The 23364-nt window shown below is 42.2% G+C and overlaps 1 protein-coding gene across 1 annotated transcript; it reads left to right on the top strand.

The window, feature by feature from the left end:
• Positions 1-3002: 3002 nt before the first annotated feature.
• On the top strand, positions 3003-22814 carry tnfrsf19 (tumor necrosis factor receptor superfamily, member 19). The gene is made up of 10 exons (XM_070829223.1): positions 3003-3185; positions 3956-4047; positions 4842-4955; positions 9962-10140; positions 10352-10437; positions 17578-17742; positions 20124-20252; positions 20369-20471; positions 21222-21490; positions 22032-22814. The coding sequence occupies exons 2-10, from the start codon at positions 3982-3984 to the stop codon at positions 22034-22036; spliced, it is 1116 nt and encodes a 371-aa protein (XP_070685324.1). The 5' UTR covers positions 3003-3185; positions 3956-3981; the 3' UTR covers positions 22037-22814.
• Positions 22815-23364: the final 550 nt, after the last annotated feature.

Here is a 23364-nt window from a genome sequence, read left to right as displayed (position 1 = left end):
ACAAAATATTTTTTCAAAAAGAACAAAGAGTCCTTTGAATCTTTGATTAACTGTGTTTTGAAGGGAAGTTTTCAGTTTGCGAGATGTTGATAAAGCTTATCAGACATTTTTACTGCTGTGATTCAGTTTTTGAGAAATGTTTTCCACTGATTACTACAAGAAACTCTGGATCACAGAAAAGTTTTTAAAAATGCTCTCAAACAAATACCATATAAGAAAGCCATTGTATGTCCCACCCTGTTAAATGTGGAAACTTATAAGAAATACAATAAATAAATTCATTCAATCATTAAGACTTTTCAGACAAATTTATCCAAGCATGTAAAGATATAAAGTCAACCGGGAACTCCATTGATCAATTGTTAAGTCTAAAAAACTCCAGCGGTAGTGCATGTGGACATGTTAGAGAGGGATCACACTCTTCATAACTATAGATAGCAGATAGTTTAAATGAGCTCTTTAGCAAATGTTGGCTTCACCCTCAAACTTCACTCTGATGAGAACCCATGTAGTTAAAAGTCGGTTTCCTTCATTCTGCAGTTTTGAACGACCCAGTGCTAAAGGATTACATGGTTTTTAAAAGCTCTGCCAAAGGACACGATGGAATTGGAAGCAGTTTCATTAAGGAATTTATTCATTATTATTGTTTTATCAATAATCATATTATATTACCGCATCTCTAACTCATATTTGTCGAGAACAATTTGTATCCACTAAAGGCTGCATATCTGTGAAGTTGAAAATACTTTTTGGAGTCCCCCACGGTTATATCCTTGGCCCTTTACTATATTTGATATACATTAATAACTTGGCAATGATCTGTAAAAATCTTAATAATAATAATGTTTTAACAAAAACAAATCTCACTCGGATCCTACTAGGAATTATTGTGGATAAAAAAAACCATATTAAATATGACCATGAAGTTGTTTGGTATACTGAGAAATGTTTGTTCTTTGGTTTATCGTTCTTGTCATTCCACTCTATATTATAGTCTAATTTTCTCTCTCACAGTGACTGCAGTATTGTTTGGACTGCATATCTTATCAACGAGCTAATAATTCAGTTTTTTGAGAATGATTGCAAAGTGACAAGTTAGTTCCTGCTGGGCAATCATGCCATTCTTAATTTGTTTAAACAAGAGCAGGACTCAGATAAAACCTTTTAGACGTCCCTCCTTTCCTGCACTGTAACTATTGTCTTTTCTATTGGATGCATTTGTATTCTTATTAATAGACAAATAAACTAATCAAATAAAGTAAACAAAATAAAATAGAAAAGAAGAGATGATAGATGGTGCAGTCACAGAATAGAATAGAATAGAAACATCATAGAATGTCCACACACAACTGCTTAAAAGTAAAGTAACAGTAAACACACACACAGAAACACAACATGAGCAGCAGTGGAGGTGAACTAGTAAACCGTGACACCAACCTCCAGCAGATGGAGACACCAGCACAGCCTCGTCCTCCTGCTGTGTGAGGGAGATGCTGTGACTGTAGCTCTCACAGCTGGATGATGACTCATGTCAGAGTGAAGTCACCAGTCTACAGATTGGACTTCAAAACAGTTTAAATGAATACAGTTCAAACACAGGAGAAATTATGGTATTTCTATTGCGACTAGAGTGTGAGAATATCATAAGGTTTCATTTATAAAGAACAAAACTCATAAAGGCAATGAGAGGATTATGTCACAAACCTTTTATGATTTAATAGCACTAATAGATTCACTGGATGGTGCATTACATGCACGAAGCAGTTGGAATATTAATATCCCACAATCCAAAGCGAATAAGTAGGAGTTAATTACATTTGCAAACTAGTCACTGATCTCTTGGAACAGATACATAACATGTCCAGACATGTACAGTAATTGGCCACTTTTGCTTCAGTGCTGAACTTTTGTCCTCTGTGTCTTTGCCAGCATGCACACAGCACTTTTTTTTTTTTTTTTTTGCCAGAGGTGGATATGATCATGAAGATATTGTGTCAACACAACCTTTGACAAATCAGATGAAGCTGCAACTCTTGTTGCCATAATCCTCATAAAATAAAATGTTTGTGGCAACACTTAAAGTACACTGGGCCGACCCAGCTCTCCATTAACAATATAATAACTGTGGTGTTTTCTCATACGTTCTGTTTCCAATGCTTGTTTAAAAAAAAGGTCAAATATTTTGCAGCACATGATCAGTTTGCAAGCAGCGCGGCTTTGTCCACAGGATGGACATCATCAAGTCCCACACATGAGTGAAATATGTATTTTCCAACATGACAGAATCAGTGAGCTGACATTGAACCCTGCTCCCCTCCAGCAGATGGGTGAACATGTCAGCCAATCCTGGAGCGGCGCACTGACGTCATGACATCTGCAGCTCATACACACCAGAGCTTCCCAAGACAGTTTGGTACAGACACCCTCCCAGGAGACTGTAAAGCAGCCTTGTATGTGACAAGGAGTCACTCTGAGATGGAGAGTGTTTGCAGCTCCCTAACAGTGACCCGTGCAGTCTGTCAGGGAGGAGAATGTGGGAAAGTCTAGAGGTCTGGGAGCTGCTGGGATGGTGCACAAAGCTGCAGAACAGGGACTGCCATGAAACGGAAGGGCCGTCAACACACACACACACACACACACACACACACACACACAGTGGAGAGGGGGGGGGGCTTTCAAGGCGTAGTAACTCCAGTCGTCCTCTCCTGCTAGTTAATCCAACCTGCTGCATCGTCTCTGCTCACAGAGTTAAGCAGCTGAGTGTGGACGCCGGTATTGATCACACTGAGCTCAGGCAGCGCCGTGTGATTGGCTCTCAGTGGGGGACCGGGGCTTTGATGTCGGGAGGCTGATCACAGATCAGATACACGAGCAGCGCCTCCCCCTCCCTCCCTCCCTCCCTCCCTCTCTCTCTCTCTCTCTCTCTCCCTCCCTCTCTCTCTCTCCGCCTTTGATCTGAGCGCTGAGTTTGTCCCCGAGCCGCTGCTGCTGCTCTGTATTATGCTGTTCTGTGCCGTGCCGTGCTGGGCTGGGTCAGGGCAGCAGCGCTGACATGGTGAGCGGACCGGTGCGGGAAACACACCACCACCTCCACCTCCACCACACCTCTCACCGGTCTGCTTTCGACCTCTAACAACCAAAACTTTCACCGACTGGCTCCTTTTTTTTTTTTTTTTTTTTAGCAGGTAAGAAGAGTTTTTAATTAGTTGTGAACATTCCCAGGCGCAGCACATATAGCAAACCTTCGGCTAATCTCCGAGTACCGGACACAAGAGCGAGCTTATCGTCTTTAAATGTATGTTCCAAGTGTGATGCAGTGTTATTAGAGCGACACCGTACAGCAAACTGACGACAGCGGTGCTTTAAACGAGCCAGTTAGCTGCTCTGCGGATAGTTTCCGTCGCTTTACACGTTCGGCTACATGTTGCTGTTTGTTACACGGTGACAGTATTTTTCTGTAAAGGCATCTCCTGCTGCAGTTGTTCCCCCTGTAAAGCTACAGCTGTGGGACTGAAGGTGGACTGTCGCAGCAGCTGATGGCGCTTTAATCAAACAAGCATCAATTAAGTGAGCTTCAGTCCGCACCTGCTTGTAATTAACAGCCTACACCTGCTTTACTGTAGCGAAGAGTCTTTTTTTAAAAATATAATTAAGCCCTTAGCATCCTCCTTTTATCCCGTAACTACTAAAGTTTATTCCACACTGCATGGCGGTGTCACATGCTTTGTATTAACTTGTTATCATTCATAATTGGAGTTAAATTGGTGTTTACAGTAAGAATATGAACGGCACTAATGTGTTAATGACAAGTGAACTCGCCTGTGTTGGTGGTGATAATCCAAACCGAACTTTATGGACAGAAAATATGACCCATTCATGATTTCTTCTCGGTGTGCTAGAAACACTTCTAAAAACATGCTCAATCTCAGTTTTATGTCCTTTTTGTTTTTTCCAGCTTCAGGCATCAAGTGGTTCCTCAAAATGGTGTGGATGTTTCAACACACCTTGTCACTTCTACTAGCTGTTCATGTCATATGTTCAACTCTGGTAAGCATTTTATTTAATTAAATTTTTTTTAAAAATTTTTAACACAAGCAATCAAGAGAATTTAGGCTTTTTGATATACTACCTTTATTTAATCCCAAATATTTTGTTAATGTTTGTTTGCGTGGCGAAGCTGTCTTCACAGTGGATGAGTAGATTTTTATGCTCTATTTAAAATTCTGCTTTAAAAAAAAAAAATGGAGTACAAAAGTTTATTCTGGAACTTAAACTTGAGGTCCACTTACTCGCGTTTTCCAAAGCTTTCGGCTGCTTTTCAGCCATTCTCCATGACGACTGAACAAAACCAGGTTCAGGGGAAAATCTCTGCAAAAGTGAACTGCAGAAGTTTTTAGTTTTTAAATGAACTGCACACATGAACTTGAAGTGCACTGCGTGCCAGTGTTAAACAGGCAACTGCTCTCACAGTGAATACCATGACGCACTGACAATGCATGAGTATCATTTTACCTTTATCCACTGCACTGTCCTGATTGTATTTGCTATCTGCAGTCTAGTCTCTGGCTTTGTCGATCCCTGTATTGTTGCTTTTGACTGAGATTCTGCTGCTGCAACTGCGCAGTTTTCCCGCAGGGCTCATTAAAGTTTCATCTTATCTCGTCCCAACAGTATCAGACTTGTTTTCAAGAAGACTCCAAGGCGGGGATTGATCCCCCTGAACGATTATAAGAGAGATTATGATGCATAACTTTGGCTTTAGTGTGCTTTCTCTGTTATGGATGAAAGTGGTGATGAAATGCAGGAATCTCTAACTTTCACCAAATGTCTGTCCCTCTCAGATTCCTGTGAGGGCCGAGGAGCAGACCAGGGAATGCAGAGAGCAGGAGTACAAGGACCGGTTTGGGAACTGTAAACCCTGCAGGCAATGTGATGCCGGACTGGAGCTATCAAAGGTTGGAACAAGCTGTTTTGGACTTATACTGTTTTTTTATCACCTTACCCAAATTTTAGCGTCAAGAAGATCAGTCGGAAGTACTGTGTTCACTCAGGAGCATTTTCCATAGAGCCACTAAAAGGATAAAAAAAGTATTGTCACTTGTTTATTTAGGAAACGGAAAGTGTAGTAACACAAGGGATCCATAACAAGTCAGCTAAAACGGCTGAGCTCATGAAAAAAATGGAGATCAGTGTTTAGAAAAGTATATCTTATCCCGGGAACCAACATTATTTATTACTTCCTCTCTTTCAAGCGGGGAACAGCCAAGCTGTTATTAGCTTTTGTAGAACACCGACCCTTCTTTAATCAGTCACACCCATACTTTTGACCTTCTGCAGCTGAATGGCTTCCATTGTTTTTCCCCATTGCACCCTGTCCAACTTATTGTCTTCACTGTTTGAAACAAGCCATGCCTAAGCTTGCTGCTCTCCCGAATGGGAACACAGTTTTTTCCTCCACCTTAGCCACAGGTTTTTTTTTTTGTGTGCTTTGTACAAACAGGCCTCTATAGTGTCAGCAAAGGCTTTCCTCTCTGGCAGAAGCTATGCACCTACTTTTGTAGGCAGTGATGTAAATGTGAGCGAAGTATAATTACTGAATCAAGTTGTGGCAAACAAACTATTATTAAATAACCTTTGAAAACCTCCTTGTTTTAATAAGGTTAGTACAGGACAGTAAAAGTGTGATCGCTGCAGTACTACTAAAAAAGATACCACTGTAGAAAAACACATGTTAAAGTATATTGGGGGGGGGGGGGGGTGAAACAATTTGAACCAATTGGCAGATTTTCTGTTCTTTGTTTTAAAGTTTAAAAGCACAATCTGTAAAAAAAAAAAATAATAATAATCTATAGGAGTAATCTCCATCCATCACTAGAATTTAAAACATTAACAGGGAATCTGTTGTCACATTGACAAGCTCTCAGTAATTTTACTGTAGCACACAGACAAACATGCACCGTAAATATCAATGATGGTCGACTAAATAAACACCTTTCAGTATAACACGAGAAAGGCCCCAAAAAGACGTCTTGGGAATCAAAACAGTTTAAGCAAAACTGAACCTCATAACTTTCATGGATGTTGGCTTTATTTTAGGACTGTTGTATTAGACGAGCAAGGTGTACCCGATAAAGTGGTAACTGAATGCAGATGAGAATATACCTGGTATCTGCATACTGCTGGGCCTAAGAAAGAAAGATAGTAAGGTGTTTGTTTAGATCATAAAAAAACTGTCAGCCTTAACTAAACAATATTCTGTGAATAAAAAGTCTGGCACACTGACTTTAGGTGGGTTTATACTCCACTTCATCTTTTGAGTACTGGTGGAAAAAAACAACAACCTCTATCACCCTTGACATCTGTTGCACACATGCATTTAAGCCCAGTTGCCTTTAATCTCAGCGCACACAGACATGCACTCTGTGGTTGGTAATATGCTTCAGTAGTCCTCGTGTTCCTCTGCCAGCTCAACAGGCATGAATGCTGCTAGCCACCCTGGGGTCCTGGTTAATAATTGGCTGCCTCATTCTTTCTCTGAAGGTAGCGGGATGTCGGCTCACAGTGGAGACCTATGCCTGCACTCAGCGAAAGTTTCCCAGAGCCACAACTTTTGATCTGAGCTCTGTGTAACCAAGACAATCTGTCCATATTCTGAAAGGCAGGATTGGCTGTTGGGAGGGAAGCAGACTTTAGGAGTCACTCTGTGCAGCTGCCATAGAGATCCCAGAGGAATGTGCCCCAGTTTGCTCTGGAAGTTTGCCTCTGGAAGCCGCTCTTAGGCAGGCTGACAAACATCAATTAGCCCCTTCACACTAAAAGTAGCTAAAGAACCACCCACACAGAATGACCATTCATTAAAACCAGTTATTCTTCCTCAGACATATTTCCCTCTAGGTTTCATTCATAGTAAGTTGCTTAGTGTCTTGTGTTGTGTCAAGCATGAAGGAGAAGGGAGTGAACTGCTTTCCAGTGTATGCTGGAAAACTGCCAATGGCAAAAAAGGCAGGAACACAACTTTGATGTGTCAACATCTTGTAATATGTAGCAAGAGTGTAACATTTCCCCCGGCCACACTCCCAGGGCAGAGGACTTCTAGATGGTACTGGCTAAAGACAGAGAACTGTATAAATTGAGAAGGGTCAGAATCAGAATGGCCAGACAGGCTTCCTTATTCTTGCTCGCTTCAAATAGAGAGAGGGCAGCAAAAGGACTAAGAGTGTGTTTTGAGCCACGCAGAAAGGTTTCTACTAACATGCATTGTTTTCAGCATTGTTTCACTACCAGATCAGATGACTGGTTGGCCCCTGTGTGATTCCCTCCTAATCTCAGAAATATCTCTGCGTCTGAACATGCTTCAGGTCCCAGCCAGCTCTCCCCTCTCTCGCCGCTCCTCTCCCCTCCACATTGCTGTTATGCTTGGCAGTCTCACCCAAACTAGATCAGGAGATAGGACAGGGAAATGGGATGTTAAGCATCTGCTTCGTTTGGATGGCTTTTGACATGAAATCAAGTACAATATAGTAATGGAGGAACTTGCATTTTTCTACCCAAAAGCTTTGTTTTATCTTGTGACTTTTTAATAGTTTACACATAACCTAAGATCAGAAGTTGCACCTGTAGAGCAACATAAATAACAATGCCTCTCAACTGCTAGCAGATGTTCGGAAGAGTTAACGTGCCTCCTTTTGTTTGTGTGTGTGTTTTGTGGCGAAGTTGCTATTATTGTATCCTCTACACACCCTGAAAATGTGGTGTTTTCAGGAAGGTTTAACAGACTGAATATGCTTTCTTTTGTTGATATTGGTGACTTACACATTTGGCATTAAGATTTCCATATAATAATCATTTCAACTTCACAACTTCAGCTTTACCACAGAGTATAGTGTTTCTTTCAGCTGCTAAACTAGTCACAGTTGGTGCAAGGTGTCAGCTCCGTTGAGCTTTGTTAGGAGGGAAAGAGATGAAAGAGATCGCTCCTTGATGATCAGTGCCGTCTGGATCAGAGGGGCAGAAGTTGGCTCCATTTTCCTTTTGTTTCAGTGCTCTGACCTGCTCATGTCTACGTGGCATCAGCCCCCATCAAGCCATGCGGTGCCCCACAGGCAGAGCTTGTGCCAGTGCAGGGCTCACTGGGGATGAATTGTCCCTGAACCCCTTCCTTCATGTGGAAGTGGGTCACAGGAGCCTGCAGTGGCTGGTCCCACTGTGCTTTCTTAAGGACCAGTTTTAAGGTTCAGTGCTGTGGTAGTTTTCCAGCCTCCCCTGGCTCAGTCTGAGCTTCATTCCCCTTAGACATGCAAGATCATGGCTTAGGACAGTGGGCGGCCAAGTCCTCTGTATTCTGTCTTTTCTTCTCTTTATCACTCATCGGCCTCCCCACCCTCACCCTCCACCCCCACAACCCCACCTCCGCCACCTCTGTTCACTGCCCTGCTGGAGAGCAAGGCCTTATATGGAGAGTTCATAACAACAGCTGCAATAGTCCAGCCCTTGCTGGTCCACCTTGGGCTAGGCCTGGCCCAAGGGTTCAGTGTCAGGCTCACGTGTTTGGCTGGAAAGACTGAAATCCCTATCTCCTGTCAAAGCTCTGCGGTGCCATCACGGTATCTCTAACCTGCCTTTTTATTTCTCGCCAGCCTGCTTCCCCAAACTCAGCCCCCATATCAGACTCTTGTGCCCACATTCCAGCAGGACTGCATGCCCGGGCAGTGAAATGGGACACGGGCGAAGAGAGAAGAGAAGAGAGAAGCCCTGTTTGAAGGTGGCCTTCACTTTAATGATATATGAGAGCACCCCCCCTCCCCTCCCCAACCCCCTATCCATCCTTCTGGCTTTGGATTGCAGTGTGGCAACACTGGACAACCGAAGGGCAGCTGCTACGGAGCTGATAATGAATGATCAATGTATGATGTCATCCCTGCAGGGTCTTTTCACTCAGTGTAGCGTACAGTAATATCAGCTGTCATGTACATGTCTGTTTATTGAGGTCACCAGTCTTTCAACATCATTTTAGGGATGTGACAGAGCTGCATTTAGGAAAGAGACGAACCAAGACTAACACTGGCAGGAGGAAATGAGCAGCCAGATAGAACATTAATCAGTAATAATAATAAAGTAATAATTAGAATGAATTCATTTGTGGTTACTTCAGTGTTGAGATTAAGTTTGTCTCACCAAAACATTTTAGATTTTGCATCTAAATTATACCTTCCACGTTTCTGCCTTGCCAGTTGAGATATAGGACAGCAGACAAATTTAAAAAATCAGAAAAAGAGTTAATCTTACGTATGTACAGTATACAACTCATAAAACCAAACAAGATACATATTTAATCTGGCCATAGAAAACAATAAAATTTGTCTTTGTCTATTTCATGTTCTCCTTCTTAAAATGTATCTTTCATAATTTAGATTTCGCTTGGTTTGGATGAACAGTGGTTCAGCATTAGATCATTCACACAGTAGCAGGAAGCTGTGCTTTTTAAGTGCACTTTCAATTGTAGAACACAAAAAGAGTACTTATCTTATTTTCTCCATATACCTCTCCATAATCCTTGCCCCCTTCCTGAAGCGTTTCCTTTGCTTGCTGGCCTTTCAATCAACAGGACACTCACTGAGTCTGCTTGGAGAGGGAGTCACACAAAAACGCAGCAATAAACTTGCAATAATACAACAGTGGGTGTCCCCCAGGGCCTTTATTATTCAAATGCCTGGCCTTTCTGGGTCTTGCAGCGGAAGGCTGCTCATTCATACTGAGAGAGTCAGGGAGATTATTGCCAGTGTAAGATGGACTCTCAAAAGAGGCAGGCCATTGTTCTCCTCTGATCCCGTGAGCCGAGATCATTCTTTAATTCCAGACCCCCGGTAGTCCACATTCAAGCCCTCTTTTCGCCAGCTGCACATCTCCCCAAACCACCGACCCCACCTCTTACCCGGTGTATTTCTCCCGTTAATCCCCCCAGGAATGTGGATTTGGTTATGGAGAGGATGCCCGGTGCATTCCCTGCCGGAACCGCCGCTTCAAGGAGGACCGGAGTCTGCAGAAGTGCAAGCCCTGCCTGGACTGTGGACTCATCAACCGCTTCCAGAAGGGCAACTGCTCCTCCACCAGCAATGCTGTGTGTGGCGACTGTCTGCCGGGGTGAGTGGACAGGCATATATCTCCCAGACAGTTGTCTTAATGATTAAAAATTATGTATTCTTCACAATAATAGTGTGAGAAAGACTAGAAACATATTAAAGACAGCAGTATCTTTTAATATGTTACACTATGAACTGAGTTTGTGCGTGTTTGCTGCTCGTATGTTCATTACAGCTCTGAAGGTTAAAACATGTCATTTTGTCTTCAACAGATATTACAGGAAGACAAAATTAAGTGGTTTCCAAGACATGGAATGTATACCCTGTGGGGACCCCCCTCCTCCTTATGAGCCTCACTGTAAGCACCTTTCCTTTCTTTTACCTCTTCTAACAGTTGGCCTAACATCAGTGGGACATTTTGTTAAATGTTCCCATGAATACAGGCTATTCATCCCTGCCCACAATAGGTGATGTTTTAAGATGAAACAACAGGGATACAATAGTCTGAAAGCAAACATCACCATGTACAGCACACCTTTTGAACTCCTGGCCAAAAGCTACTAGAACCAAAACTCTACCTGTACACACACAACATGCCAGCACAAGGTCCTTGGAGTAACCAGAACCACCGCCTTTAAAGGGTGGAGCGAGCCATAGTTCATTCACTAAGTCTCACTGAGACAAGCAGCTATGCTATATGTGCAAATAAATGCTTGGATTTAGAAGCTGAGTAGTTGAAAAGCTGAAATGGATACCACTAACATAACACTGGATTATATTAGCTCCGAACATGTCACTCAGTTTTAGCACTCAGTTTGGATTAAACGAGCAAACTTCCTTGAACAGAACCTCTATTGATATTACTAGACAAAACGTGTCTCAATAGCGTTTTAAAAAACGAATGCAGTGTTTTCTGTTTTAGTGTCAGCACCAGAGTAAACACAGCACAGAGTGTGCTGGTTGAAGCAGCACACTTAATTACCTTTTGCATAAATCCACTATGCAAAAAGGGGACAGGAGGTGTGGTATAGTAAGTTCACAAAGCAGGGCTCACATTCCTGTAGATTCCTACAGATCCAATTAGCTCCTGTCTTCCGGCCATTAGAAGTAGTTAAGTACAACCTTATGATTTCATGTTTCCACATAAAACCAACAGGCGCGTGAACTTATACCTTTGGTAATTGAGTGTGACTTCCTGATGGCAGAGGAGGCTGCAGCTGTTTTCTAAGGAGACTCCTGGCAGCGTGAGCATCAGAGCAGTCTCAGCCAGGGTTAGCACCCCCATGTTAAATACACAGAGACAGCTCTGGGATATCATACAAGTAAAAAAAAACGTGTTCTTTGCTCACTGAAGTATGAAGAATCGTGATTTCATCAGACTGTCCACTATTTGTTTGGGTCTTAATTGAGTGTCCTTTTCACTCTAGGTTTTTTCAAATGTTTTGTTGCAAGCAGCGTTACTGTTTGTGTAATGAACGCTGGCCTTGGGACAACTGGCCTCCCTCTTGTCTGCTCATTTGTCCATCTGTGCAGCTTCCCGTTTTGATACTGGAGGAGGCCTGCAAAACAAAATAGCCATTGTTACTGAGAACATAGCTGGTAGTTAGCTCCTACAGGGACTCTCAGCAGAACATTTTCAAATGTTTGAAGGTCCTGCTCCCTCCCTCCAGTGTTATCTTGAGGAGGGTGGTGAAAACTTAAAGCGCAGATCATTCTAATAGGCTACGCTGGCCCGAGGCAATGGTGCAGCTGTGCAGGGGAGGCAGTTGCCGTCTGGGGTGGACTGTAAATCTTAAACCACCCCTCCTTTCTTCTCCTCCCTTTCCCCCCGGTGGCTTTTTGGAGCCGAGTAAAAACGAGATTGCGTTTTATGGATTCCTTCAGTCTCTTTAATGTGTTTCATCTGCTGGGGTTTTTCACTGTCATGGTAGATCTTGGAGAGCTGACTAGACCATGCTAACACACACAGGCATGCAGGCAGATACTTTCGCACAAGTAGAGAGAACTCTACCTGCTCTTCACAGCGTATCCTTGTATTTTGCCACTACCATCATTACCCATTCCAAGTAGATTCATACAAAAGTATAGAGGATATGAAATACAACATCCGTTACCTTTTGATATTTAAACCAGAATATCCCATTTTTCTCAGATGAGATATTTTTCAAGAAATAAGGCACATTCTGGGGAGCAGCACCTACTGTTAGTTGCCACCTATCGTCTTCACATGCTAGAGGTTTTTAGATGCGACAGATGAGAACTAGTCAAAGGAAACATGATCCTCAACGCTTCATCATGTAAGATGAAGAAAACATAATCTGTTTTCGCTCTTGTGGCTCACTGACTTCAAAGGTTCATGGAATCAGTTCTGACCACAGATGGCACAAAACGTTCCAGGTTGGCAAGATACAGGAAACATTCCTACTGACAATTACCTGCCAGCAATTCTAACCAGACATTGTTTCAAGCCTGCTCACAAAAGCCACTCAGATGTCAGCAGCTGGAGCGATAATCTCTGCTGATTGCAGATCAGTTTATCCTGACTGCTGCTTCATCACGTTATCATGCAATTATCCAACCACAATCTCACATCTTGATGTTTGGTGTTCCCACATTACAAGATGTGATAATTGTAAAATGTTTTAGCCCAAATACAACAACTTGGGTGGTACGCTTTTGCATTTATAAATCAATCTAGTAGATGTATTCAGTGTCATTTGTAAAAGTGCACTAAGCAGAGTGCAGATCTCTGCCATGCAGTCTCTGCTACGCCTGACCGTAATCTAACCTAAACCTAACCTAAACCCATGCCCAACTGTGGAGGGCACTGCTGTGGGAAACACAATCTGATGGGGGAACAGACTTTGAAGCAACAGCTGTTAATGCCAGCTAACTTACAGTCAAGATGGCAGGAAAGGCGTATCTTGCATAACTTTAATGAATGATAACATACAGGGTATGGAATTAATCTGCAGATGCTCCAGTTCAAGAGACCTAACTTGTAAAAAAATATTAGGCTGATGGGTCCAGTAGTATGTGAGATTAGCTGTAATCATACAACTACACACACACACAACCAAACTCGTGTCCCTCCAAGGCTTACACCTGGCGGAGATAAAACAGTAAAATGTTAATTCAGTATGTTGCCTGTTGTGCCTGTATGTTTAGGAGCTATAATATACAAAAGAGCTCCTGTGAAAGTGTCTGTGTAGAATATACTTTGAAACTAATGTAGATCAGAGGCTCTCAAACTTGTAGAAGAAACTGAATTCATGTTTTTCACAGTTCAAGGGAATAACAGATAATAGGATACACATCCCCTTGAACTAAACTCCTATTATCTTATTGTTACTTGAACTAAACTCCTATCATATTCTGTCTGAAGTCACATCACAGCTGTTACATTTCCAAATGTTTGAAAGCCAGAGCAAAGTGGGCAACTTATTCCCTTATCTATATTTTCACTGAATTGCATTTTCAATATCTTCAGAAGTTCAAAATCTGACTGTGGAGCTGACTAGAGACAGCTTTAAGCTACTCACCCAGTTAGTGGGTGAGTAGTCTCTTTTGTGCTATTCAGAGTTGTGGGTAAAACAAAGCTCCTAAAAATGGTTTGTACATACAAAAGTCAAAGATCCCCTTAAGTCAGGGGTGTCAAACTCATTTTCACCGAGGGCCACATCAGCATAATTTAAATGTAATGTAAAATAAATGCAACTACTCCTTAATGTTAAATAACTCTGAATTTTTTACTTATTCAACTTACAAATATTACATATATTTGCATAGATGTAAAAAAAAATATGTTTGCTTGTTGCTCTGTTATCATAACATAAATCCTTTTAATTTGTCAGGTTATGAAACCCACATTACTCCCATGTTTTTGGTTGTGGCTTTCATGAACACATTCTGCTGCGATCGCAGTTTGCCTTTTAATTCTAGCAGAATTTGTTGTTTTTCTTGAAGGCTCACTTTGGCATACGTAGCTCTGTGTTTGGTGTCAAAATGCCGTCGTAGATTGTACTCTTTGACAACCGCCACCACCTCATAACACAAAAGACATACTGGTTTTTCTTCTTGAAGCACAAGCATGTATTCGCCTTTCCATCTTTCTTGAAACAGCCTTCCATCTGCATCAATTTTTCTCTTCCTGGACATTTTGGGATCATTGTTTGTATTTCTAAATTCCACTTGTTCGGAAAATCGCATTGATGTGGATTGGATACACTGCAGTCTAGTGGCAGGATGCGGTCACTTTGCGGGTAACATAATCGGCATGCATTATGGGAAATGTAGTTTATGGTAAATGCACCCTTTTGATTTATTTATTTTAAGACAATCAGACCTTTTAAGCTCTCGCGGGCCACATAAAATGACGTGGCAGGCCACATTTGGCCCACGGGCCTTGAGTTTGACACATATGCCTTAAGTGCTTCTTTCATTTGGAGTATGTGGCTTTCCTTAAAGTCAACAGGCAGGGAGTCCATGAAAGGCTGCGGTTTATTGGTCTGGTCTGTGTGGAGATAATATCAGCAGGTGAGGTCTCCTCAATAGACCAGTGTTTATCTGTGTTTGCTGCAGCTGCTGTGCCTCTGATAACAGGCTGCCTTTGTGTTGTGGGGCAGATGATGCTCACCTTGAATGAATTAAATTTGACCTTGATGATGAAGACCAAATGGATAGTAAGGATCTATGAATTACCAATACCATACAGTACAGTTTCTGTGTTTGTGGAGATTCCTATGGTCCCTACTCAAAATTAAATAGGCCTATAAAATGGTGGTAATGGTGGTTTTACACAATTTGTAGAAATATACTTTTATATACAGAATATTGTTTTTAATAGTGAGAGAAAGCCTCAGCCTCTCTACGGTGAGTTAATGTTCATTCATGTCTAAACAGGTGACACTTGTTGTTTAGTGTGATCAGTAGGATTAGATGCAACTAAAAACAGCTTAATTTTAAACAGAACATTTTGATTCAAACGCTGCTTAGAGCAGTAACAATGACTTTAGCTTTGTCTTGTTGGCTGCTGTAATGGTTTCTAAGGTCTGGCTCAGGAATGTGGAAATATTTTTTGACATGTTGTACTTTTCAGCAGCTATATGAGAATGCTCTTTTATTGTGCCCTCTGGGTCAAACTAAGTTTTGAGTTGTTGTTTTTTTTTTTTCCTTAGAAGGAATGTTAAAATACCCTTACCCTCTATCTGACTGAATTAAAAAAAAAAAAACCTGCCCAAACCTTAAGTAATGTTTACATTGCATAACAAAGAGCTCTCAGATGTGAAAAGGTTGAAACCACTTCCCTTTATGATTAATGTAGTGAAAAGCAAACAGCAGAGCTAACTGAAAAAGATTTTCTCAAACAAAGCCATTCATTATATTTGCCATATTCATCAACAATCTCTCTCAATTTATTCTATCCCCACATGTTGGTAACTGGTCTGTTTCACAGCATCATACCTGCATACTTTTAATGTTTGCCCTGCAACGACCCAGACCTACTCCATCATACACACATTGATCAGGAAAATTATATTTGATTACTGATAATGATCAGAGACAATTATGCTAAGCTACATGTGCCTAGCCTCAGAGGGAAATGCCACTCAATTTGGGAACTGAAATGTGCAACTGCTTCGACTTGCTCTTAAAGCTACAGACCAGAGAGGTGACGTTGTCATGGGGGACATGCAGCTCAGGCTGAGCTAACACTGCCCCAGACATTTCACTTATCACACAGCATGTCTGGAAAGTCACTGTCAACAGAGGATCAGTAACGTGCTGCTGCCAGAAAAAAAGACTTGTTGCTTATCTGTACAATCCCAGATTTCTTGGAAAATTCAAATCCAGAGAGTGAAGTTTTCATTTCACTTCAATTACACGTCACCCATCAGAGACGAGCAATTAGACACACTAGTGATTTCTCTCTAACACAGAGTGATGTCTCCTCAGCTGTCATTTAAATGGTATTTTTCCCCTCAAAGTATGTAAGTAGCCATATTATTGTGAATTTATAGTAATGTGCTGAAGGGCAAAACATGCAATTTATTTTGTTTTTTGGACAGTAAAGAGATGATTTGACACACATAACTTTCAGTATCAGACCATGTAGTAATGAAGCATTGGCAGTTTGTGTTTGTCACCTCATCATACTTGAAAACCCTAACTTTAATGCTAACTAACCTTAAAGCTGCACTAGTCAACATTCTTAAACAATGGATTAAATGCCTTTGTGTTATGTAAAAGAAAACGGGCAGTAAAGAATCTCTGATAATCTATCCTCAGGAAGACATTGTTAGCTACTAGATGGTGAACGTAGTGGAGCACTTAGCAGCTAAAGAGTTGGTGGTGACCAAAAACAGAGCTAAAGGGAGAGTGAATACTTGACTGACATTCACCAGGTGGCTGACTCCAAATGAATTTTAATGTTGCTCCCTGCTGGATGTGTAAATAGGCAACTGTTTGCTAAGTTTGTCATAACAACTTAATACCAATCAAAATATCAGTGTTGTATTTACACTTAGTCCAAGTGGTCACAAAAATAAAGTAATGCACTGAAAACTGTTAATGACTCAAGTTGGCATGTGATCAACCCCATTTTTGGGACACTCAGTTTGAGAGCAATTGAAAGTTCCAGTTGTGTTTTGTCTTTTGTTTCCATTTGGATCACATATTGTGGCTTTATCTTTGAGGAGGGCCTGAAAGTATAATTGCTCATATCAGAAGCATCTGTCTTATGTTGTGATATCTTGCGTTAAGCTGTATCCAACCTTGATGTTCTGTCTTCGTATAAACTTGTATAATGAGCAGAGTTCTTGAGGCCAAAAGTGTTTATATGAGTGTGTGTGAAGGGTCCTGAGGGCGGGGAAAACAGTGACATCACCCCCCCGGGCAGGAGGAGATCTGTTAGTAACAGCTAAATAATGAAACCAGTGCGTGTGCACACAACTCACCTCTCCGTCACCAACACACTCATATCCGACCTGTTTCAAATCCTGACCAGCATGTCGACCTCCTCATTTCAGGGCTGTGTGACTAGCATGCGAGAGAGCCTGGGGGCGGGGGTGGGGGGTGGATGTCTGTAAATCACCTTCTGTGGGGAACAAGACAGAAGCAGATAAAGGGAGAATCCACCACAGGCGTTTTCTCTTTGAACTCTGCTTTTTCATTAGACTTTTGCAAAGAGATGACTGGCTTACGGCAAAAAAGGGATAATTTCTCTCACGTTACCCAGTTCCAATTGACTGGGGAATGTGAAGAAACTGCTCCTCGTCATGTATTATCCTGTGTCTTTTCTATGCTATTCAGGAGAGATTAGCTGTTGCATCTTCAGCTCTCAGTTTAGGTTGTTTACCATGTTTCAATATTAATGTCACTCATCACCTTGAAAATAAGCTGCATAGGTTCGCCGTCATGCATTCAACCAACATCAACATTTTAGGCCCTGCTGTTCAGATGTATTTCACATTATTCCTACCTTCCTACCTCTACATAGGCAGCGGCCGTGTGAACCTGGTACCGCTGCCCTCTGTGGTCACCAGCCCGCGTGACATGGCCCTGGCTGCAGTCATCTGCAGCGCTCTGGCCACCGTGCTGCTGGCACTGCTGGTGCTGTGTGTCATCTACTGCAAGAGACAGCTGCTGGAGAAGAAGCCCAGTGGTGAGTCACAACATCAGCACACATTTTATGTTAGAGCGACTTTCAGAATCACGATAGGCCGCCATGTTGGAGATGCTAGCAAGAGTGGCTAGATTTTAAACCTATTCAACCAAAAATATTACAACCCCTCTCCTCAGGCTTTCCTCCAAAGCCACTCCCCCACGTGTTGCTTGAGTAACGCTCCAAGAGTACCAGTCCATGATAGTGGATAGACCAGCTGCTGCCTTCGCTTCCAGGTCTCTCGTTTGTTCTGCCTCTCTTAGTTTTCCCAGTCTAACAAATAAAAAACTCTGTTTAATGCCACAACCTTATAAACACGCACAAAACAGCTGCCACAAAGGTACTGTTACCCTTAGCTCATAGCAAATGCTCACTGGGCTCAGAGGCTGTGCTTGATGCTGTCAGCTCACTAGACGACAGTCTGTCACAGTTAGTGGTTCTGTCTCATTCCTTGGCTCAGCGGATGTCTGCTTCATGTCGGTAACTCATGTCTGTCTGTTGCTGAGCTGTAATTATAATTTTGGCTGCACTTCCTCTGTGATTCTTGTGTGACTACCTTGCTAGCTTTAGCCTTGTGGAAGACTCCAGTTATGTGTTCACTAACAGCGTGTGCTAGTAGGCAAGCACATAGGTAGACAGGCAGGTCGTCTGTCTAGTCAGTTTCCTGTGGCAGTCACAGACACTCGATTGATTTAATTTTTGTCAAACTATTTCATATATTGATTGCTGTCTGCCTGTTATGAGAATTTCAACCAATATAACAACAAGTGCTTCTAAAACTAGTTGCGGACACAGCCTTTAATAGAACTGGTGCGAGAGAGGAACCTCACAGTAAGAGCTGAAGCTGTATGGGTGGTGAAATGTCTGCAGTCTAAAGCCCAATACAGAGGTCTAAAGTTATGTTCACATTTTAATGCTAGACTTTTCATGCACTGCTGCAACTCTGTGTCTATGTGGAGGTAGTGCAGCTTTTCACAAGCTACACTTCCATGTGGGTCTATCCAGCGAGCACTGAACTTTGAACCCCCCTCCCCGGGTTCAATGCACAGCCAATGGATCTTCGGTACAATTTGTTGTCTAGTCAAGATTTTTAAAATGGAGGAAAAGCTCATACTGTAGCCTGTGTTCCAAAACGTATTCAGTTATCAGGAAGACCAAACAAAGAAGATATTCAATGTTGATAAGTTATCCCAAATGAACTATTTATTCACGTGTGGCAGTTAGTTTTTATTTCCTAGTGCACTGCAATACAGGCTTCAATACTGAGCTTTTGATCATTAATGTTGTGCAAGAGCTTTAAAATGAGTTAATACTAAAATAAGTAATACTTCTAGAGCCCTTGATAAGGTAAATAAAGGAGTATATCCAGCTGGATGAGCATGATTTCATCGCTCTTTTGTTAACTTCTCAAAAACAGAGTGCCAGTTCATCTGTCAGCTGTGATCTCCACTGTTAAGCCTTATTAAACCCCGATGTTGCATATTTGTGGTAGCTTGTATAATGAGCAGCATTCTTGAGGCCAAAAGCGTTTGAGTATGTGAAACGTCCCGGGGCAAAGAATTAATGACATCACATGTCATGTGTGATAGAAGTTACCAAGGCGTTACCTGTTCTGTGTTTTACTCGCTGTAATGGTGTAAGGAGACTGCATGAGGTAAATATTTTCGTCAGTAGTTTCACTCAGTCCGAACACGCTCCTCACCCTTCACCCAAGCTGATACAGAACGCGAACAGTTGTTTTTTAAATTATACAAAGGAATTTTAATCGGTCTCATGAACCCGAGGGTTGTGAAGCATTTCCCAACACATACGAGAGCACCTATGTGTAGTCAGATAAACACCACAGCTGGAGCTGTGAGGACTTCACCTGGCAGCAGCAATTACTCAAATGTTCCACATTGGTTTCTGTCATTATTCTTAAAAATTAGTATTTTTCTTATAAAAACTACCAAGATTCAATAAGGCATCATTACAAATGGCTTCACTGATGAATAGATTGTACCCCTAATGCATTAAAGATCAGCTATAAACCATAAACCAAATTTTGGGTTGCCAGATTATGAAGATGTTAATTGGCTTTTTATGACTTCTGTTTAACTATAAATGCTGGTAAGCCATTTGTAACAGCCTAAAAGCCCGTCACTGGGTGCGTTTAGGTCCAGAAAGGGGTCATGTCACAAAGGGTTTTTTTTTTTTTTTTTAAACCAAAAGTTTTTTCTATAAAGCTTTAGTAAACTATTCAGCCATTCATAAAGACAATCTATAGTCCTCATAAAGTATACCTTATCATTATAAAAAGGGTACCAGTAAGAGATGTCTGCTGTACTGGCCCAGGGTTATTGCATGTTTTCAGCATCTGTGTCTCCAACATGTTTCCTCAGCGGCATCTCTGAGGTCCCAGGATTGTCCCTACAGTGGAGCGGAGCTGTCCTGCCTGGACCCCCGCTGGCTCCATGACTTTCCCCCGAGACCCTGCTGCCAGTGTCACCTGGGCCCCGGACACACCTGTGGTAGGCTGTAGTCAAGACTAAAGAGATTTTATACTACTGCCACATTTTGGCATCAAACAACTAATGACTGTAGTGACAGTAGTGCATTCTAACTCATATATGTGTGTGGCGTTCAGGTCCAGTCCACCTGATCCCATCTCTGTGCTGTGATGAGAGCTGCAGTCTGGGCCGCAGCCAGGACAACAGTCCCTTCCAGTCCCAGATGAGCCTCAGCGACGGGTGAGAAAACTGTGCTCATATGAGGATGAACAGGCACAATGACCCAATTTTAACATAATTTTTTATTATGATGAGTGGTTGGGTAGGATGAAGATGAAGAACATTATCACTTACTCAGCCTAAGAAGCTGCACTTTATAGACTCCATGTTACATGTACTACATTACTACTGAACATAAGGTGTTTGTTGAACACCTCCCTTCAAACTGTCTGGCAGCACCATGACCGCAAACAAAGGGAAGCGATTATAAAAGCCTGGTATGTTTGCACCACGCTCTGCTGCACTGCACTACACCTTCACAGCTGGCCAATAGCTTAAGTCAACATTAACCACCCAACAAACAATATAAAATCGCAATCATGTACACGATAGCATGTCTTTGCAATGTAAATACGTTACAACTTACCTGTATGGCTCAACATATAGAAGACGAACTGTAGCTCACCTGGTCCCAGCTGCATAGAATATTTTACTGCATACCATTAAACATGTAAAGTTAGGGAACGTCGTGTGTGTGTGAGTGTGTGTGTGTGTGAGCTAGTGTTTTGGTGTGTCTACAGCAAGCCTGGTAACAGTAGATGGGTAAACAGCATTCTCATTCCTGTTGATGCTCAAGGTTCAGTAGATATGTGGTTAATTAGACTCCTTGAAGCGCTGAGAACAAAAAAAAGTGAAACACCACAGGGTGTGGCTGTGAACAGAGATTCATGGTGATAAAACCCTTTAAGATGTCTTGATTATGCTCCCCAGAAATACAAACCAGGATGAGGAGGGCACCCTGATGCAGCTGGGGGGACATCCAGAGTCTGTCTGCAAAGAGGCTGCAGACTGCCTTGGGCTGCCTCAGTGCAATGCTGAACCTGCAGGGAGACTGGAGGCGGACGAGGAAGAGGAGGAAGGTGATGGCAAAGACGAAGGACGTAGATCAGGGGAAACTTCACCTGAGGGGACCAGGCAGCCCTACAGCGACGCTGTGACAGATGCACTTCTTCCCAAAGAGCACTCATCAAGTCAGGAAGGTGAGCTGATCATTTGCAGAGCACCAGAAAATTATTACTGCTGCATGATGATGATTTTCTGGACACTGAACTGCGCACACGTTTCTACTTCACCCCCCCGGTTTGCCCTGATATGGATCAGCTTTAATGTTGTGCTAGGTGTGTGAAGACACTCCCTTGGCATTTGAAATGAGTTGCCTCAAAGCAAACTGCTAAATGATCCCGATTCTTTAGAGTCTCAGGCAAAGAGGGGCGTATGTGAGAACATAGTGCAAAGTAGACGCTCTGAAAGTTAATGTTTCAGATTTCACGGTTTTATTTCTCTCAAACTGCTGCATGTAATCTTCTTGCAACCGTTGTCTTGTATCTCTTGGGCTCCTCTTGGGACATTGCTGTGTGTGTGTGTGTGTGTCCAAGAAGAGCAGCTGGTAAAAGAAACGGGAGATACCACGAGTTCTTTGATGTAGACGAGACTATCCTGTTTTAAGTCGGCCCTGGCTGGCTCTGGGCAGATACGTTACTAATCACTCTGTCTGTGTTCCTCTTCCTGCTCTCTTTCCAGGATGACATGGATTTCTTTGGCTCGTGTTCCACCCTTGAACCACCCTGGACTCAACAACAGCCGCGGCCAGATCCCGTATCAGATTACTCACCAGCCCCCCCGACACACACACACACACACACACACACACACGAGCAGCAGCCACTCTCAAGTGTGGTCACACTGCCTCTTTGAAATGCCTGCCGCTGACCTCAGAGCCCCTCATCAAAGGGTCCAAACAGAATATGTACATACATGCAAACAAAAGCACTGCTGAGGAAATGCAAAAACTACAAGGGCAAAGGCATAGACACACATACATACACACACACACACACAGAATGTGAACCCTGTTGGCCCAGAAGGTGAAATCGAATGAAGTTGAAACGTCGTGGAGTATTGACTTGATAGCGCGGAGCAAAGTGAATCAAAGTGAGCCTCTGCTCCGCCGTCCGAGTGACTTACACCTTCACATGTAGGAGAAGATAAACTGCACCGCTGATCTAGCAGCCGGTGTCATGAAGCTTTTGTGTGTAAAAGGTAACAGTTGTAAAATTTAAGGTGTGAAGAAAAGTGTCAAAAGTGATTATGTTGCACATTGAAGACAATCTTGGAACAAGTTCGGACGAGGAATGTTTAAGTGATACATGTGTTGTAGATACTGTAAGATATTAAATAGGTCAATATTTTTGTAACATAGACATGACTGACATGATGTTCGCTTTTCTTCCCCCCGTTATAGTGTTGATGGTTGTGGACAGTTACTTCCACACATTGTTTTTGTAAATAAACCACTTGAACAAGTTTACATACTCATGAACTTCTTTTCTCAATTCTTTGAGTTAATTAAATGCAGCCCTTTAGTAAAGCATTCCACAGAGTTGGAGGACTACTGAGACAGTCGCCTCAGGGGCTGATATATCCCCACTTTTTTCTCTAGTTTGGTTTTAGCTCTAAAAACACTGAATACTACACTCCACATAATGCAACTGCAAACTATTTTGATAACTGATCAGAGTTTTGGACTGTAGGTAGGACAGCACAAGCATACTCTAGAAGTCACACTGAATTTCTTTCCATACTTTGTCACAGAATAAATAATGAATTCTTCTGAAAAAATATCCAAAACATTAATCAATAGTGAAAACATTTCATCATTTAGCCTTCCCTCGTTGATATAAATGGGATGGTCAAAATAATGGAGACACCCGTCAATATAACAATATACAAACTAACCAAACAGTTGAATCAACTCCTCCCTGATGAGATTCATGAGATCATTTCTTTAAGGACTGTTGTATTAGACTGCATTAGTTTTATCTAGGTGTACCTAATAAACTGACAACTGAGTGTA

The sequence above is a fragment of the Pempheris klunzingeri genome, chromosome 4 (genome assembly GCF_042242105.1).
Source record: "Pempheris klunzingeri isolate RE-2024b chromosome 4, fPemKlu1.hap1, whole genome shotgun sequence".
Classification (NCBI taxonomy): Eukaryota; Metazoa; Chordata; class Actinopteri; order Acropomatiformes; family Pempheridae; genus Pempheris; species Pempheris klunzingeri.
The sequence above is the reverse complement of the archived record's forward strand: the minus strand, read 5'-3'. Positions and strand labels throughout refer to the sequence as shown.

Bases quoted from the DNA above. Each gene is read 5' to 3' on its own strand.
- tnfrsf19 (XM_070829223.1), top strand. From the start codon at position 3,982: ATGGTGTGGATGTTTCAACACACCTTGTCACTTCTACTAGCTGTTCAT. The intron at 10,141-10,351 runs GTGAGTGGACAG...TGTCTTCAACAG, and splicing joins TGTGGCGACTGTCTGCCGGG to ATATTACAGGAAGACAAAAT. The intron at 10,438-17,577 runs GTAAGCACCTTT...ACCTCTACATAG, and splicing joins TCCTCCTTATGAGCCTCACT to GCAGCGGCCGTGTGAACCTG.